This window comes from Barbus barbus (assembly GCF_936440315.1).
Source record: "Barbus barbus genome assembly, chromosome: 28".
NCBI lineage: Eukaryota > Metazoa > Chordata > Actinopteri > Cypriniformes > Cyprinidae > Barbus > Barbus barbus.
In genome coordinates, this window is record NC_136756.1 from 18,342,107 (window position 1) to 18,362,488 (window position 20,382).

Below are 20,382 nucleotides of genomic sequence, written 5' to 3' on the forward strand. Positions count from 1 at the left end.
CATGTCACACACTTGTTATCACAAAATGACAAAGTGAAAAGAAAAAAAAGAGGCAACTGCAAAGATTACACACAATTCAGCCAATCATTCTCCTTCCCTGTTAATAATTAGCCTAAAGTATGTTGTGTTTTGGATGCTGTTGTCCCTAGTTCACCCAAACTTGAAAATTGTCTTCATTTACTCACCTTCATGTTGTTCCAAATTCTGTATGACTTTCTTTCTTCTGTAGAACATAAACATATTTTGAATATGTAAACACATAAAAAAACACAGTTTTTGTGTCCACGGTGCAAATGACAAAACAACATTGGATTCTATTGTCTTTCATTATGTGGACAATTAAAAAATTGATACATTCTTCAAAATATTTTTAAAAATTTTAAGAATGACATCATAATAAATGTGGACATTTTCATTTTTAGGTGAACTAGCCCTTTAACTACAAGCTTAAACAGAAAGCCTCCACTGGTCAACAAGCTTCACAAGAAATACTTTGATGGAAATTCATGTCTTTTCAGCAGACTTGTTTATTTTTTTCCCACATGATTATTCTAGAAAAAGTGGAAATGAGATGGTAAATCAGAAAAAATATCCACCGTCGTAATATGCAAATTATGATTTTGTACAGCTGTTTGATTAGAATCATTTGCTGGTTGTTTACTTTGCAGTGGTAGTAATGAAATCTCAGAGGCACAGAAGCATCATCTGAGTTGGAATGAAAGAATGGACCTAAACATAGAGCCTCTACTGAGTAATTCCATAGAGTACATGGGGAAACTCTCCATCTGTTGGCAAAGACGACTGGTTCAGCTCTGGTGTAAGAGAACAGATGTAGCAGATTCATCAGAGATCATATAGCCCACATCCTGTCTATCAGTTCTCAGATTCCCTACAGACAGGCAACCAGTAGTTTCACATAATTTCAGCTAAATAGCAAAAGGTCCAGGGCTGCGTTTTCCAAAAGCATTGTAGGCTTAAGTTGATCATAGCTCCATTGGTTTCAATGGGTCTACGATGTACATAAGCTTACGATGCTTTTGGGAAACACACCCCTGACCACAAAGAAGCTTGTTCTAGCCAGGAGTCTGATTGATACATAAAGTGACCAACCACAGTTTATTTTATATTTACTCTGAAATATATTACACCACAATAATAGACTAGAGTGGAAAAAAATATTATATAAAATATTATATACACTACTGTTCGCCGTGGACAGCTATCCCCTTTTTAAACTTTTGCCATCTGGCCGGTGCTACAGAGCTCCAAATTCCAGGACAGCCAGGCACAAGAACGGTTTCTTCCCCCAGGCAATCTACCTTATGAACTGTTAAATGTTCCCCACATTATGGAATAAAAATGTGCAATAACATTATATTTATTTGTTACCACCTCCATCATAGCACATCCCTACATCTCATTCAATTCTATTTGAATTTATTTATTTTAAATTTTTGTCTATTTATATTTACATATGTGTATTTTTTATTCTCATTTTATTTTTATTGTCTGTGTGTTGTTGTCTCTGTGTACTGGAAGATTATGTGAAAACAAATTCCTTGTATGCTAAAAGCTCTTTCTGATTCTGTTCAAATTTTTGGGGGTCAGTTAGATTTTTTAAGGAATTAATACTTTTATTCTGCAAAGGATTAAATTTGTCAAAAGTAGCAGTAAAAGCTTTAAAATTTGTTACAAAAAAAATTATATTTCAAATAAATTATGTTCTTTGTATTTTTTTAAAGAATCCTGGAAAAAAATATTATAGTTTCCACAAAAATATTAAGCAGAACAACCGTTGTTGCCATTGATAATAATAAAAAATATTTCTTGCACCCAGATATTAGTGTTTTACTGTTTTTGATCAAATAAATGCAGCCTCGGTTAGCATAAGACACCTCTTTCAAAAAGATTCAAAAAATCTTTTCAACCCCAAACATTTGAACAGTATCATATATTTTATTATAATAAAAAATATTATTGTAAAAAACATTTTCTTCACAATTCAAACCAGCAAACAAAAATATATAAGAAAATGTGTAGTCTGACAAGAATTTCTACACACTTTTATACACTAAAAACTCAGTGCTAAACATAACTATTTTATAGGACATTCTACTGGAAAACAACTTGCAAACCACCCAGAGGTGCCTGATACATCAGAAAGCCCTGCAGTAATTTCCTCTATAAAGTCTGAGAAGTTTCCCTCAGGAACATGGCTGATTGACAGGGTTAAGTGCTGTTCCTGTCTCTCCCCAAGATCATAGGACAGATGCAGATCAGTTGTGACACTATGTGCAAATTATGGCTTCCCCTCATGTCAATCAAACCAAATTTGCTCTCATTTGTTTAAGACCCCTGAAGGAGGCGCCACCCTCTTTGCTAACCTGATGCCACAAAAGCATTTGTCTCTGTGAAAAGAAAGAGACAAACACCCAGAAGATGCACATTGATGGTCACAGCTGTTAAAAACTAACTCAGCTTAAGCTTTTGGATCGTATCAACTCAACCAAAGCTGATCATCAGTATAGCAGCACTTTTTCACATGTGATGTTTCTTAAATTAATCAAATAATGACAAAATATCATACTCTCTGCCACATTATTGCTTGGAAGTCAGTCTATGGCTTTTCCTGTGAAATATAGTACAGTGCCTTGCGAAAGTATTCATACCCCTTTTTTTTCATGTTTTATGTTGCTGCCTTTAATTACTTTTTTCCACATCAATCTACACTCCATACACTATAATGGTAAAGCAAAAAAAAAAAAAGTTTTTTAACATCTTTGCAAATTTATAAAAAAAAAACTTAAATGATTCCATTGTATAAGTACTCCTACCCTTATCTGGGACAGTTGGAATTTAGCTCAGGAGCATTCATATTGCTTGTAGGTGTTACTAGACTTTGAGTGAAGGTAACCTGTGGCAAATTCAATTGAATGGGTATGATTTGGAGAGGCACACACATCTTAATAAAAGGTCCAACAGCTAATAATGCATATCAGAGCAAAAACCAAGCTCTGGAGTTAAAATAACTATCTGTAGAGCTCAGAAATAGGTTTGCGTCAAGCCACACATCTGGGGAAGAGTTCAGAAAAAAATTCTGCTTCACTGAAGGGTCACAGAAGCATGTAGTCTCTGTTACCCTTAATGGAAGAAGTTTAAGAAGGAAGAAGAAACAACCAGGATTCTTCTTAGAGCTGGCCTCCTGGCCAAACTGAGGAATTGATGGAGAAGGGCTTTGGTTAGAGTGGTGACGAAGAACCTGATGGTCACTCCAGTTGAGCTCCATGATCAGATGTGGAGATAGGAGAAATCTACAGAAGGGCAAACATCACTGCAACACTCCACCGATCTGGGCTTTATGGCGGTGTGGCCAAACTCAATCCTCTCCTCGGTGAAGACAAAAGAAAACACATTTGGAATTTACAAAAAAGCACCTAAAGGACCCTCAAACTCTGAGAAACAAGATTCTCTGGTCTGATGAACCTCAATTCTAAGCATCATGTTTGGGAATCAGCTCTGCTCATCACCTGCAGAGTACCATCCCAAAAGTAACGTGTGCTGGTAGCAGCCTCATGCTATGGGGCTGTTTTTCAGCAGCAGGGACTGAGGGACACATCAGAGAAGAAGAAAAGCTCAATGCACCAAAATATTGAGATAGCTGTAATGAAAACCCAATCCAGAGCATTCAGAACCTCAGACTGGGCAGGTTTACCTTCCAACAGGACAGTGACCCTAAGCACACAGCAAGAGTGGCTTATACACAACGCTGTGAATATCCTTGAGTGGCCCAGCCACAGCCTGGGCTTGAACCCAAACAAATATTTCTGGAGAAACCTGAAAATGTGCATCTGCCCCCATCCAACCTGAAAGAGCTTGAGATGTGAACAGGTGAGGAGGCAAATGGCAGATAATTGCCAAATGTTGATGAGCAAAGCTTGTTGCATCAAACAAAAAATACTTGAGGCTGTAAAGGTACTTCAGCTAAATATTTAGTTAAATGTATTATTTTAATATAACATATTAAAATTTATGAATACTTATGCAATGTACTTATTTGAGTTTTTTATTTTTTATAAATTTACGAAGTTGTGACAATTCTGTTTTTGCTTTATCAATATGGTGTATGGAGTGTAGATTGATGTGGGGGAAAAAGTAATTTAAAGCAGTTTAACATAAGGCAGCAACATAACAAAATGTGAAAAAAATGAAGGAGTATGAATACATTCGCAAGTCACTGTACATATGTAAATGAAGAAGAAAGCCAAAATATTAAATACCATGGATAAATATTTACTGAGTAATCCACTATTTTGTGAAAGGTGGTCAAAATAACACTTTTCATCCCATTTACAGGGGGGGGAATCACTTTAGAAAGATAATTATTTTATTTTTACAAAGAGATTGATAGGTCTGTTGGTAAAAATGCTGACTTTAGCAATCCTTGTTACATTATACACCAATAGTGACATACAATGTTATATATTAGAAAAATGCACTATTGAGATATATTTAATATTTCTTGAGTTAGGCTTCACTGAATGAGGCATGGAACCTGCATGAATTATCACCATTGGCATTTAATGCAACAAAGATTGCAAAAGTCAACATATTTGACTCACAAACCAACCGATCTCTGTGTAACAATAACAATGATGCTGCCATCTTTCTAAAGTCATTCTATATTTTTGGAAGCTTGCGCAATTTGACACAACTGACCCTATTCTGAATTAAATGCAATATATTAGGATCTGTATAACATATAAATATATATATATATTATCTATATTATATATCTAATTACAGACATTTTTGTTGAAAAACATATCCCAACTGCAATATAAATATTCTTTTCTGCTGCCATCATTGCAGCAGGTAATAATTAGCACAGCACCACAACAGCTGGAGTTTCCTCTTTCTCTCTCTCTTTTGCTTGGTCTCTCTCATACACGGGATCAGAGGCCAGTTGGGGACTGGGTGGCAGGTGGTTCTGTTCCCTGTGTCCTGATTGGCTATGACAGCTCTCAGACAACACACAGCTGCCAACATGTCTGCAAACCTCACCTGGGCCACGAAAATGAACACACACACACACACACACACACACACAAGAATAGCCTACCAAATATTCATGAACACAACAAACACACACACTGGATAGTACATAGCCCTATGGAGACCAACAAAGAGACAGTGCAGTCCAAACACACAAAAATCTGCTACACAGAAAGTACAAAGCAAAAATAATGTGTCCTTGTAGAGCACATAAATCACAACAGTGCAGGACCGTGAACAGGGCTGTCTGTGATCAAATAATGCTGATGCAATGAGTACCAGCAGTCTGGTTTCAATGTGAGACTGAATCAAAGAGCACAGGGACATGATTCCTCTCAACACACACATACACAGGGTCTCGTTCGGGTACAATAGCCTTCTCATGGTAAATTTCTGCAGGATTCACAACACTGCATGCACACAAATAGGCCCTTATCCTCATTCTAATGTTAAACCCTCACTGTTAAAATTATTCTAAATAAGGGAGCATGTGCCCACAGGTTAATTAACATAATACACACCTAAACATCTACATATACTAAACATCTTTATATTAATAGTCCTAGACTAAACGTGATTGACCACATCAAATAATTTTGTTACTCTAAAAAAGTAAGTATATTCTTTTTTATATGACAAACATATATAATATAATGTTGCTATTATTACTTATAATTTTTTAAATAGCTTATTCAATAAAAAAATCTGTCAAAATAAATAAAAATGACAATTTGTGATTGTGTATGGGTTTTATCTAAAAAAGAATAATCCTATATTTTGAAAGATACATTGACAAATCAATTACTGTGTGAAAGCTTTTGCCCACAGGTTTTACGCACATGCACTGTTAGTGCATGAGAGCTGTTAACACTGGCGCCAGGCACACAAGCATCAGTACATACTGACATGCATGTCTGTATGTGTGAATGCACCTGTCATAATCTCCATTGCACAGAGCTCTGACAGGAATGGTGAATGGCTGCCAGACAGGGTTCAGCGTATTCTTTACCACTTCAGTTTTATGGCAGATGGTGAACCTAAGAAACAAAAACAAAGATGTTAAACTCAGACCTAGCAGTATACATTGCATGATTATATTTTATTACAGTTAGAAGTTTGCATATTGTAAGCCTTAACTGAGTACTAAGAGAATTTTATTGGCTAGAACAATTTTCTTAAGACATTAATTTTTCTTGGACATCACAAAAGGAAGACACGCTTTCCTGCCTGTGCATCAGAGTGAGAAAGACAGCTAACTCACGTTCCGTCCTCATTACTTCTGTAGAACACCATGAACGGGTCAGAGCGGCCAAAGAAGTCTTTCTTATCCAGCTTATTGGCACAGAACTGCATTGTTGCACAGTCCTGAGAACGAAAGAAACAAAGAACAAGGCGAAAGGGAAGGAAAAATGGAAGGTAAAAGATAGAAATAGCGCAGAAAGCAGCTAAATCTAGTAAAATCAGAGGCACATTGCTTTTTCTTGTGCAGCTTAGATGAATGACGAGATTCTGGACCCTCAGGCACAATTCACCCCCCACCATGTCTATACAGCACAGCCATATACTGTATATGTACACACATTTTTTAAAGCCATATGCTTCGGACTCACACTCTATTAAAAGCTTTAAAGGTAAAATAACCCTTCTTTGAACAACTCTGAAATAAATAATTTGCTAATGAATAAATTGTCCTGCAATTTCCACTGACCCTGACTGTGGCTCAATATGTAGCTAGCTCTCAAAAACACGGCTGGCCCTTTTTTAATCACAATATTTCACACTATGTCGATACTGACATCCCCCTACAACACTGACTGTAATTTTCTCATTCTGAGATGGACATAATGTTTTGTCTTTTTCCAAGGGCTCAATGGTAGAATGTAATGTTTTTGTTTATTAGAGTAGTTTCATCAAGATGCATGTTTATCATGAGGTAGGGTTACCTAAAATAATCTTTTATGATGAAAATCTGGGCAAAAAAAAAATGGACACAGGCACAATTTTTATTATTTTAGCTGCTGACCAAAACATATTCAAGTTACAGTTATATAATGAATATTGGCTTAAAGTCCACACACTGAGCTTTAATTTGAGGGCATCAAAACTGGAGGAAGGGTTAAGGAATTACAGCTTTTTAATATGCACCTCCCCCCTTTTTCAAGGGACCATAAGTAATAGGACAATTGACTCAAGAGCTATTTCATGGACAGGCGTGGGCTATTCCTTCATTATTTCTACATCAATTAAGCAGGTAAAAGATCTGGGCCCGTATTCATGAAAAATCTTAGTGCTGAGAGTTGCTCCTAGTAACAAAATTCTAAGAAAAATTTTTGAACTGTGGGTGTTTCCTCTTAAAATTAAAGAAAAGAGTAAAGAAAAAAGTAATTCAGAAAGCATCTTAACCCTTAAAAGAGGTCTTAAGGTCCAAAATTGTTAGGAGTACGGACAAGGACTTTTAAGGGGCTTAAGAGTTTCTTTAGCAGTGGAGAAAATGGACAAAACATGAAGAGGGAGAAGAAATGTGTTGCACACAATGCATGACAGTGAGTTAATAAGACGCTACACATTAGATCGTGCAGGGATCATGTTTGTGACAGATCTTATTAAAGACATGCCAACATCTCCGACACCGCGCTGAAACGCCATAGCGCCAGAAATGGATGTAATCACTACATTAACATATTAGGCAACTGGAAAAATGCAACTATGCAGCAGTGATGATTTGGGTCTGTTACAGCACTTATTATGTCGCTGTTCATTTCCTATAAAATACGTTAAGTATGACAGCATGGTAAATAAAAATTTCAAAGTGAAGGCTAATAATAAACCCTACTCTTAAAAGCACTCATTTATTTCCTTCTTGGACAACCAACCAATCACAGTCTTCAAAAGACTGTGTCATAGCTAGCAACGGTGTCAGCCCTGCCTTCTCACTAAGATAAAAGTTTTTGTCTTTTTTTTGCCTCAGAGTTGCTCTCAGATTGGTCCTGAATCACTTTTAAGCTAAGACTCCTAGTTAGAAATTTTTAAGCTAAATTAGGAGCTCTCTAAAAGGATTCTTAGAATCTTTAGGCTCAAATCAAAACATCTTAAGGCTAAAAGTAGCTCCTAAGTCACTGATTTAGGAGAAAATCTAAAAAATAGTGGGTGTGACAGTCCTAATTTTAGAACTCCTAAATTTAAGAGACTCCTAAATTTAAGAATTTAAGAAATAAGAGTATTTCACAAAGCATTTTAGCACTAAAACTAGGTCCTAAATCTGTGAAATGTTAGGAGTAGTGAAGGGGACTCCTAAGTCACTAAGACCAACTCACAGATATCCTAAAATGGCTGTTGCTGGCAATCTGCCTCAGAATATAAACATTTTAGAAACATTTGACGATAATGAGCCTTTAAAATTGTATCACCTTTAAGGTTTGGAGGTTATCCCAACTCCAAATTTTCATTTGATTATATCCTTTTCATTAACTATTTGGGCAAGAAGTAACAGATGTTCTTGAGTCCAGTTTGGTTTTCTTTTACGTTTGCATGCGTTACTATCAGCCATGATTATTCTACTCTGTTAATTAAAAGGCAGTTTATATACATCTGCTACAAGAAGCATACATGTAAGAGACAATTAGCTGAACATATATTTGTTTAGTGACACTTAGTCTGCGTGTTAAAATCTTTATTTGAATGTGGCAATTAACATGATTTTTTAAAACTTTATTTGGATATGGCAACATAATATCGTGCTCTACAATATTTCTATGAATAAATCTCTGACAGAGACCCCTCCCCTCTCCTATCAGCCAATCACTGTGTGCATAGTTAGTAAGCATGCTGACATGATCCATAGCAACGAGGTCAACCCCGCCCTTACTCTTAGCTTAAGACTTCTCTCTATTCCTTAGTAAAAGTTTGTCTCAGCAGCTTTGTGAATAGGTTTTAAGAGAACACTCTTATCTAAAAACTTTTACTGCTATTTTGGAGAACTCTTAGTGATAAGATAAAATGTTTTATGAATTCAGGCCCTGGAGATGATTGTAAGTGTGCCATTTGCATTTAGAAGCTGTTGCTCTGAACCCACATCACATGGTCAAAGCATCTCTCCATACAAGTGAATCAGACAATTGCTAGGCTTCAAAAACAAAATATCTGGGCCCGTATTCATAAAGATTCTAAGAATCCTCTCAGAAAACTCTTAATTTAGCTTAAAAACTTTTACGTAGGAGTCTTAGCTTAAGAGCGATTCGGGACCGATCTGAGAGCAACTCTGAGTAAGGAAAAGACAAAAACTTTCATCTTAGTGAGGAGGCGGGGTTGACCCCGTTGCTATGTATGACACAATCTTTTGAAGACTGTGATTGGTTGGTTGTCAAGAAGGAAATAAAAGAGTGCTTTTAAGAGTAGGGTATATTATAAGCCTTCACTTTGAAATTACAGGTAGAATTTTTCCTCTCGCTCTTTCTCACACACACACACACACACACACACATTATATATGTATATATATTCTTTATTTTTTATTTACCATGCTGTCATACTTACAGAGCCAGCGCCAGGGCACCTCCATCGGGGAGCATTTACATTTCTAGGGGGGGGGGGGCACAAATCACGTTGTGTGTGTGTGTCGGGGGGCTGCAATCTGTGATCTCGTGCAGTTGCTGACGCTCGCTAAAGCGTGCAATCGCATTATGTGCGCTGTTTTATCGGTACTTTCGCTTTCAAAATCGAACGCGTTCAGCAAGGAGGGGAGAGGATAGAAAGTGGGGGGGGGGGCACAGTTACTCGTTTGGCCGCCTTGGCGCCGGCCATGCATATTTACTGTGTTTTATAGGAAATGAACAGAGACATATAAGCCTAATAAGTGCTGTAACAGACCCAAATCATCACTGCTGCATAGTTGCATTTTTCCAGTTGCCAAATATGTTAATGTAGTGATTTCTGGCGCTATGGCAATTCTGCGCGGAGTCTGAGATGTTAGCATGTCTTTAATAAGGTCAGTCACAAACATGATCCCTGCACGAACTAATGTGTTGTGTCTTATTAACTCACTGTCATGCATTGTGTGCAACACATTTCTTCTCCCTCTTAATTTTCGTCCATTTTCTCCGCTGTTAAAGAAACTCTTAAGCCCCTTAAAAGTCCTCGTCCATACTCCTAACAAGTTTGACCTTAAGACCTCTTTTAAGGGTTAAGATGCTTTCTGAATGACTTTTTTCTTTACTAGGATTTTTTCTTTAATTTTAAGAGTAAACGCCCACATTTCTAAGAATTTTCTTAGAATTTTGTCACTAGGAGCTACTTTTTGCATTAAAATTCTTCATGAATACGGGCCCAGATAGATAGCAAGAACTTTAGGAGTGTCAAATCAACAGTTTGGTACATTTTTTTTGGGGGGGGGGGGGGGGGGGGGGGGTGCACTAGTGAGCTCAGCAACATAAAAAGGCCTGGACGTCCACGGAAGACAACAGTGGTGGATGATCAGAGAATCCTCTCTACCGTAAAGAGAAACCCTTTCACAACATCCAGCCAAGTGAAGAACACTCTCCAGGAGGTAGGTGTGTGTCACTGTCAAAGTCTACAATCTAGAGAAGACTTCACGAAAGCAAATACAGAGGGTTTTATTTTAGACAAAAAAAAAAAACAAAACAAAAAAAACACCACATATGCAAAAGCATTCTTTGGATAACTGAAATTAAGATCAACCTGTACCAGAATGACGGGAAGAAAAAAGTATGGAGAAGGCTTGGAACATGTTTCATCTGTGAAAGTAGTGGAGTAGTGTGATGGCATGGACATGCATGGCTTCTAGTGGGTTACTGGTGTTTAGTGATGACGTAACAGCACTTCAATTTCATCTTGATTGTTTCATTTTAATTATATTCTGGTGGCATACAGAGCCGAAATTATCAAAATTGTGTCAGTCTCCAAATATATATGGACCTCACCTAACTGCAATATTGTATAGAATGTCATTAGATCATCATTGAATTTATGTAATAATTATGCACTTCACTGACACATGAACAGTGTTGTTATTGTTAAACCAAAACTAAATTAATTCAAATAAAGCTGACATTTTTTTTTAAAATGATGTCAGGGCAGCAAAATACATATACATTAAAAAGTGGCAAAATCACTCAAATTTTTACTAAAATTAAAATAAAAAATAAAAGCGAATTCAAAATATTAATAACAATAACAATTTTATATAAATAATACTAAAATAATAGTCAACATGAATCAAGATACCAATCTAATTCTTATTATTACCTGCAATTTCTTGGGATCCAAAAGGAAAACCGTCTGTGGCCCCTAAATGGGTATTTTGTGACCCAAATGGTTAATCTGTGCCTGGCATCAACAAGCATCAATTCCATTTGAACCAATTAGCCGCTAAACACTATCTTGCATTTAGAGTGCCATTCAGAGAATGATGAAATTGTAGGCTGAAGTCAGTGAGGAGAGACGAAGAGTGAATGAGAGAAGAGATTGAATGAGATCTAGAACATTTCCAAAGGAACCCTTCATATGATGTGCAGTTCATTTTGCAAATTACACTCAGTAATGACTGACATCATCATTAACCTGCTTGCTAGAGGCTTCTCAGGCCAGAGGGATGTTATCAACACAATGGAGACAACCCTCATTAGCCATAAATCTATGGTGTGAGGTCTTACTGATACGAAGTCATTAGTCTTAACGGTATATCCACTGCTGAACATGGCCAGTGGTCTTTCCAAGCTCTAGGTACAATTCACCTTATATTTAATGGCCGAGGGAGCACTACATTTCATTACACATTGCTTGAATTGTTTCTTAACTGAAACTAAACCATAGTGTGTGGAGGACTTTGCACATGATTAACAGCCCCATTCAAACCAAGCATTCGCAGTGATTATGATCCCATGAGTAGACCTTAGTGGCAAGATCAATTTGAGGTGAAATCAATTTGGGCAGAGAAACGCAAAATATCAACCTATGCAAGTTTTGAATCCAGTGCCTATGAGCAATTGAGCACGAGCGTCTGTCTTCTTGCAATTCTTTCTTCAGCAACAGTAAACAACTTAAATGACAGCATAGTTAGTTACAGTTTATAAATGACAGTCAGTCAAAGTGAGTCACATCACAGCTAAAGCTGCCTGTCTTTGGCCACAATGTACTTCAGAGATGAAACATTTCATTCATTATTTTGGGTTTGCAGGTTTTATCTGGTTTCTGAATGGGATTCATCTATGTAACTTCTTGGAAAGACACAGAGTTTTGAAGATATTTGCAAACCTCATTCCTGCTATTAAGTGGAGGGTTCGTCTCCACATGGTGCATTTCCTCATAGATGTTCTTTGCATGTACCTGATCAAAACCCAGCCTTTCATAACATCCTGTAAAATCTTTTGATCTACCATATGAAATGTATATAGATCAAGCAGATGTACCAATATATTACTCTCACAGAAGGGAAAAGCTTTTTGAGCATTTCAAATGAGCTTGAGTGAGGCTGTGAGTGTGTGCAATAGATGGCTCAAATGAGCAGTCCTTTGTGTGTGTTTGAGCTTGTAGTCAGCGCAGCATAGCTATTTACAACCCGGAAAAGCTGTAATTTACTCTGCACTGCTATTTCAGTGATTTAATGAGTACTATCACCAGTGACAGAGTAAACTTTACTAGACAGAGGGACGAAACTGGAACGTTCCAGTGAGAAGACATGATAAAGAGATGGGAGGGATGGAGATAGAAACTTTTTTGTCTGACCTCCTCCGCTGAATCTACAAATGGAATGGTTATATTTGACCATGCAGTCTAAAGAGAATATGATGAAATAAAATGACTGAGGACTGCAAAATAAAACATGTTATTCTTTGTCTTTGCTGGCTAACTCTTGTAGTCAAAGCAAATGAGTCAGTTCTTGTAATGGATCAAACAAAAGGATTTAAAGGAATTTTTCAACTCCTTTACTCTGAACAAACTGATTGAATCCATCACTGTGGATTCTGAATGAACATCTGTCTGACGTGAAATGAAACAAGAATTCAAGAATTTCATGAAAATTAAATTAGTATCATTACTGGCTGAGCATATCAAAACATCATACATATTTTCTTTTTCATTTTTTTGTTGCAATAAATCATATTTAAAATTGTATATATTAAATCGAACTCTTAAATTATGAATTAAATATTTAAAAATGTTATTAAAATCATATTTTTGTATACATATTTATATAGCTTTCTATATCAAAATAATTCTGCAGGAAAATCTGATTCTGGTCTGATTATCTTATGTTTACATAACCAGATATCTTCAAATGCCTCTTAATTAGTATTTTATTGCTTCTCATTTTTCCAAGCGATCACTCCCATTCATAAGAACCCTCTCATCATATCCATCTAGTGCTATTTACTGATACTATATCGGACCCTTTGGTCCAACAGCAATGAAGACTGACGTCAGAAGAGGTTTAAAATGCTTAAGCAGAATATTAGATGCAGGATACTTAGTCCTCTCCAGGTCCTTAGGACCAGACAACCAATGCAGTCTAACAAAACAGAAAGGGATAAATAAATTCTTAGAAAGGGGGAGACGTATGAAGGTCAAATGACGTCAAAAAGATTTGCATGCGCAGGGTAAGATTTGTGAAAATGTACATAAGATAGCAAGCATAAATTAATTTTGCATGCACAAAAAAAAGATTTGTAAAAGTTTAAATCGCATTTCAAGTGTAAGAAAAAAAGATTAGCAGAATTTTACTGTTTTTTGTAAGTGTAATTCATGTATTGTGAAACTGCAAATTCATGCTAAGGCAAAATAAATATGATCTGTATTCTTCTGGCTTCCATTTTTCTGCGCTTACACTTTTGGCACTGTTGTTTCACCCAAATACAGCCAAAAGTATTGCAAGCCTGTGCACAGCGTTTTGCAAGCGAAAACACCGTATCAAGAGCTGCAATACGGATTGACCGCGTAAAACTAATATGTGTGTGGAGAAAAAAAAATCATTGCAACTGTCTAAATGACTTCTTGCTTGCGTAAGGCAAAATGTTCCCCAAATAACCCGCTATGTACGTCTGAGTCTTTGCGCTTGCAGTTTTGGCACGATTCTCTCACTGATTTCAGATTTGCAAGCGCGAGTGGAAGGCGGGACCTTCTTCTTGCAGCCAATGAAATGAGGATCTCGCTGACTCTCGATTTACTCTTATCTGATTGGTTCAAAACACTTTTAAAAATCTTTTCTTGCGCATGCAAAATTAATTTACGCTTGCTAACTTATACATTTTCACAAATCTTACCCTGCGCATGCAAATCTTTTTGACGTCATTTTACCTTCATAGAGACATCATCACTCTTGAATTGGTTCAGAGGGTACACAATCCATAATTGGTACACAATCCATATCTCACTTTGATTTTTTGAAAACAATTTTAAGATTATTTTCACTCAAGCTGTGATACCAGTTGCTGAAACATTCCATTGTGTGTTCATTCCTCCTTGAAAACCTTGATGCCAATTCCATGATCCTTTGGTTCAATAAGTTCTGGTCTTAAAATACCAGCTGAAAGTATTCAGAAGAACAGGGGAGACAAACAAAGCCTTCGTTGTGTATTAAAAAGCTCAAAACAGTAGATCAAATGCTCAGTCATTTTTCAGTTGCTGCTACATCAAGCCTGTTCTGGTCTTTATTTAGTTAATCAGAAAAATGTAAATAGCCAGTGTAAAAGACGGTTAATAATGCATGTTAGAAGTATAAAATAATGATGCAAACATGTGACTACAAATACCATGGCTTCTGTTAATCCATTATTTATGATTTAATAAAAAATTTTCAGTAAGATGGAAATAAAAGTATTTAAAGGTGGCTTTGGTGTTCAAATGTTGTTACTAGTGCTGTCAAACGATTAATCGCATCCAAAATAAAAGTTTTTGTTTACATAATATATGTGTGTTCTGTGTTTATTTATTATGTATATATAAATACACACACATTCAGTATATGTTTTGAAAATATTTACATGTATATACATTTATATATTTATATTATTGGATTTTATATTATATATAGTGCTGTCAAACGATTAATCGCGATTAATCGCATCCAAAATAAAGGTTTTTGTTTATATTATATGTGTATGTGTACGGGGGTTATTTATTATGTATATATAAATACACACACATAAATTATATATTTTGAAAATATTTACATGTATATACATTTATACATGTATATTATTATATTTTATATTATATATAAATATATTTAATTTTCTTAAATATATACATAGTACACACTCATATATTATGTAAACAAAAACTTTTATTTTGAATGCAATTAATCACGATTAATTGTTTGACAGCACTAAATATATAAATATATATAATATATAAACATAACATATTTTTCTTAAATATATATATGCATGTGTTTGTATTTATATATACATAATAAATATACACAATACACACTCATATATTATGTAAACAAAAACTTTTATTTTGGATGCGATTAATCACGATTAATCGTTTGACAGCACTAGTTTTTGTTACCCTTTTGTCTGTGGAAACATTTCATTTCTCTGGAATAACGTCTGCCAGAATTTGGCTGCCAGGCAGTGAATGGTCTGATCTGAAGAGTATATCTGTCAGCTTTCTTATCAAAGTGAATCATTTCAGTAAAGGTTTTCACTGCTGAATAGTTGCAAGCATTTCGAAGAGAAAAGGGGTTGAAAAAACAAATATTTCAGAGTAAAACTATTCTTTGGAGGATAAAGTAAAACTGCTGACTTACCCGACAGTTTCCGAGTTCCTCTGCAGTGAGAATAATGGTACCACAATTCTTCCCAGGGATGCCACTGAGAAAAATAACACATAAGGTGCATTAGTGCACAGTTTTGAGTTATTGGGAACAGTAGGGCAGGAATAGTGTAAAAAAAATTCTCCTAATAATGACCTGATTTGCATATAATTATGGTTAAAGACATTTCATGGCTGCATGGCTACATATAACAGCAGCAGAATTTCAGAATAGTAATATCAGAACTGTTTCTAAGCCGAGATGATATAGTGGGGAGCTGGAGATCACTGTCATGTTGTGTGCTGACAAAAACTGAATATTTCAGTTCAGATCATTGTTTTGCCCTGAATACATCCTGTGCAGTCAACAAACAGCAACCATCAAGTGTTAAAATAAACCTCTGCCTCAGGAAGTGTTCAGGATGTTGTAAAGCTTAAATCTTTGGCTGATTCATACCAGTTTATCTCTATCAATCACACAAGATCCTAAATTTAGGCATCAACTGGTGCACAATCAACTAGAAGATTTCATGCTGACCCCTCTATGTGCAAAGAAAATGCATTCTCTCATGTTTCCTTAGGGTTACAGATGAACAAGTAACAATGCATTAAAGTACTCAGCTCCATGTTTTGTATTGCTATAAACATTATGTGGAATTGTTGTAAAATATGTGTGTAACAACGTCACATGACAGTACACACATACAGTCAAAAAAAAGTTTGGGCTCCATTATTTTTTTTAAAGTAGTCTCTCACCAAGGTTGCATTTGTTTCATCAAACAGAGAGCAAACAGTAATATTGTAAATTACATTCATAATTTAAAATAACTGTTTTCTATTTTAATATATTTTTTGCAATGTATTCCTGTAATGGCAAAGATGAATTATCAGCAATCATTACTCCAATCTTCAGTGTCATATGAACCTTCAGTAATCATTCCGGTTAAACTGATTTGGTGCTCAAGAAATATTTTTTACTGTCATAACTGATGAAAATGTTTGTGCTGCAAAATATTCTTGTGAAAACTGACATACATCTTTTTCAGAATTCCTTGACTAAAAGTTCAAAATAACAGCATTTCTTTGAAATATAAATCTTTTGTAACATTATAAATGTCTTTATTGTAAATGTTGATACATCCTTGCCGAATAAAAAGTATTATATTGTATTATATTACTATTTTTAAATAGCTTTGAGTTCAAAGGGCTAGCGGAAAAAACATTCACAATCTGAAGCAATTAAAAGCTGGCCAGTTCCACTCAAGTCACTGAAAGGATGTGAAATGAGCTTTTGGCCTCAGGACAAGCGAGGGAGCAATTTACCCTCTGCCTTTATAGGAAACACTTCTGTAAAAAAAATTACACTTGGTGAATAATTCAGATGCACAATGGATTTCAGGCCGGTTTCCCCATTAACCTTATGAAGATGCTGGATCACCATAGTTGTTTTGAACTACCTCAGTCTCACCTCCACAACGTAGGTTAGAAAGGTCAGTGTTTGCTGCTGCTCATGTTTTTCCCTTAGGTATTAGAGAGGACTTGTTAGATGAAACCTATTTTTTTTTTTAAACTTAAAAACTTTGGTTTGTTATGAGTTCTCCAGTTACTTTTCTGTAGTGTCTGAACAAATTGCCCTTGAATCAATGACAGAGTGTTAAGATGTTGAGCCAAACAAATTATTTGATCCAATTCTTGAACATGAACCAAGTAAACAGGGTTAACTGATGAAGTTCAACTCATTTTCTAGGGTCATACCCTGATTAGTGCTCTCAGAGACAGGCTTCCAAAAAGATGAAAGCTAACAACTGACAGCAATATTAAAACATGTTGCTCTGTAATTGCCAATACATGAACAAACAGACAACTGTTACACAAGTGGAGCTGTCTTTTATCCCCATATTCATTCACAGGTTGCTGTACATACAACCATTCGCTGTGACAGGAGAATAAAAATGATGAAACTGTTTGAAATGTGGTTCTGTGTGAAGTGTTTCCTATTACAAACCCCAATGGCATGGCCATTTGTTTATTTGGAAAGTTGCTTTTAAAGGAGACATTCATTTTTATACGGTGTTTGTATATAAATGTGTCTTAGCAGTGTGTGAACACAGCCACCCTATAATGCTAAAAATTCATTCACTCCTTTTTTTAACCCCTCAAAAAACTAAACAGTCTCAATTATCAAGCCGTTTTGAGTTTCTGAGCACAATGACGTCATATTGCTCAGGCCCCGCCCACGTCTGCTGACGGACAGTCAGCAAATATTAGCAAATTTCCTTCCTGAGCCCGTTGTATGCTGTCTGCCATTTTCTCCATGCTTGAGCAGCTATAGTGAGAATAATGTCTCTTAAGCAATGCAGGTGTTTTGTAGTTTGACGTACTGTAAAAGTGAACATAAGTGTCTAACATTAGTTTTGTTTTTGATGGTAACGCACCACCAAATACACAAAAAAAAAAACAGAAGAGAGGGGTGAGGTGAGCAATAGCTCATTATCATTTTATCGTTGTGAACAGAGCTATTTTTGACAAGGTAAAAAGGGTGTTGTTTTACACGACCATTGAGCAGTGACGGCTGGTCAGTAGGGGGTCGCTGGGACGCCACCCCCATCAAGTTAGCCAGGGAAGAAGCCTAATATATATATTGCAAAATAATCACAAAATTGCCAATTTGCCAAATTAGTCAATAACATTAAAATTATGATAAAAAATAGGAGCTTTAGGAGTTTTTGCATACTTATTACATTGGACTTTATTAAACCTTATGAAAATATAATTTATATGCAATTTATATGCAGTTTTTTTATAAAAAATGAAAATTTTCACACTTTATCTTGAAGGATTTGCTATCCTGTGCTCTCTCGTGTGGACAACATTATCTCTGAATTACATTAATATAAATGGCTAATATTTTTTTGAATGGTTACAAATGTTTAATGATTACTTTACAGATAATATGCACACATTAAAAACAAATTCACTGACTTGGTATCTTATTTTACACTTTAACAGTTGAACTTTCAACTTACATTTTTAAGCAGTAACGATTCATTGTCATGTCACTTGTTAAATGGTTATTTAACAGCATTCAGTAATGCTGTTGCATTAACAGTGTGATTAAGTTTGTTTGCCCCCCCCCCCCATTTTTTAGCACCAGCCACCACTGTTATTGAGTAATTTTAACCAAAGTATTTTGCAGACATTTCATGAAGACCCTAAAGAATCATACCAACTTGTGGAAAATGGGCATCTGATGTCCCCTTTAACACTGTGTGTTAGTTGTGCTCTGCAGAAGAGCAAAATCAATGGCACTCACACCTCTCCCTGCTGCATTCCCAATTGATTAGCGTCTGATCAAACATCTGAACCCCATGGTGCCTTCAGCTAACACTGAACACAGCACACTGTTATTCTTATTAATGCAAACTCATCAGTTTAATTTTCCTTTCATCTAGTTTAAATTGAAAAAGCTATAAAAAATCTAATTGAACTGCATACAGTAGTGCAATTGAAGCAATATCATGGCCTGGAACCAAACCAAATCATCTAAACTGGTTAAGGTTCACATTGGCAGAAAATGAAGATTTCTCAGCCGTCAAAATGTGGAGAGTAAGAATACAGACACTGTCAGTTCAGATTGACTTCTCTCATGTGATGATAGTGTTAAGGGTTCTTGATATAGAAAACAACATATAATTACATATAATTACATACATTATAATATAATTGTTACATTAAATAAGGATGCATTAATTTTATACAGTGATAACTGATATTTTGAAATATTATTACAATTTAAAATAAATGTTTTCTATTTTAATATATTTTAAAGTGTAATTTATTCCTATGATACAAAGCAGGATTTTCAGATTCATTACTCCAGGCATCAGTGTCACATGATCCTTCAGGAATCATTCTAATAGGCTACTGATTTTCTGTTCAAGAAACATTGCTTATTATTGTCAGTGTTTAAAACAGTTGTGCAGCCTAATGTTTTTGTGAAAACCGTGATACATTGTTTCAAGATTCTTGCTGAAAGTTTATTTTAACAGCTTTTATTTGAAATCTCCTCTAAGTTTTTGAATTCTTTCCTGTCACTTGCAATCAATTGAATTAATTATTTCTGAATAAAAAGACTTACTGACCCCAAACTTTTGAAAGTTAAACTATCTCCACTGATTCTTGATTTTCTTAGCTGTCAAACAGACTACTGAAAAGTCAACTTTTGACATTTAAACAGTACAAAACCTTTTCATTTTTATTCATATTTAGTATGCAATAATTAAGTATACATTAGACACAAACTGATTTGATTATTGGCAGATTCTGTTGGCATTTACAGCATTGCACCTGCCAAAAGAAAGCTTGATAATGTTGACACAAGCAATAACAATGATCTAGAGTGCACATCAGCATGAGGAAGGTGATCAAGGCATCTTTTTGCACATAGCCGAGAGCTTGATATCAACTTTCTAACCTTTAACTGGAGCCAACAGAGATTCAGAGGATCAATGATACTGTCCCAAATCCGCCATTCAAAGCCAAATTACTTATAAGTCA

At 35.5% G+C, this 20,382-nt stretch overlaps 1 protein-coding gene across 1 annotated transcript in view; it reads right to left on the bottom strand.

Annotated features, from left to right (window-relative positions):
* LOC306848810 (copine-8-like) overlaps positions 1 to 20,382 on the bottom strand; it is a gene marked incomplete at both ends in the record, with an annotated part of 76,221 nt that overhangs the window by 21,361 nt on the left and 34,478 nt on the right. The window contains 3 exons of the mRNA XM_079383570.1: positions 5,985 to 6,089; positions 6,314 to 6,417; positions 15,821 to 15,884. Coding sequence (XP_079239696.1) covers positions 5,985 to 6,089; positions 6,314 to 6,417; positions 15,821 to 15,884 — 273 coding nt within the window. The remainder of the gene's footprint in view (positions 1 to 5,984; positions 6,090 to 6,313; positions 6,418 to 15,820; positions 15,885 to 20,382) is intronic.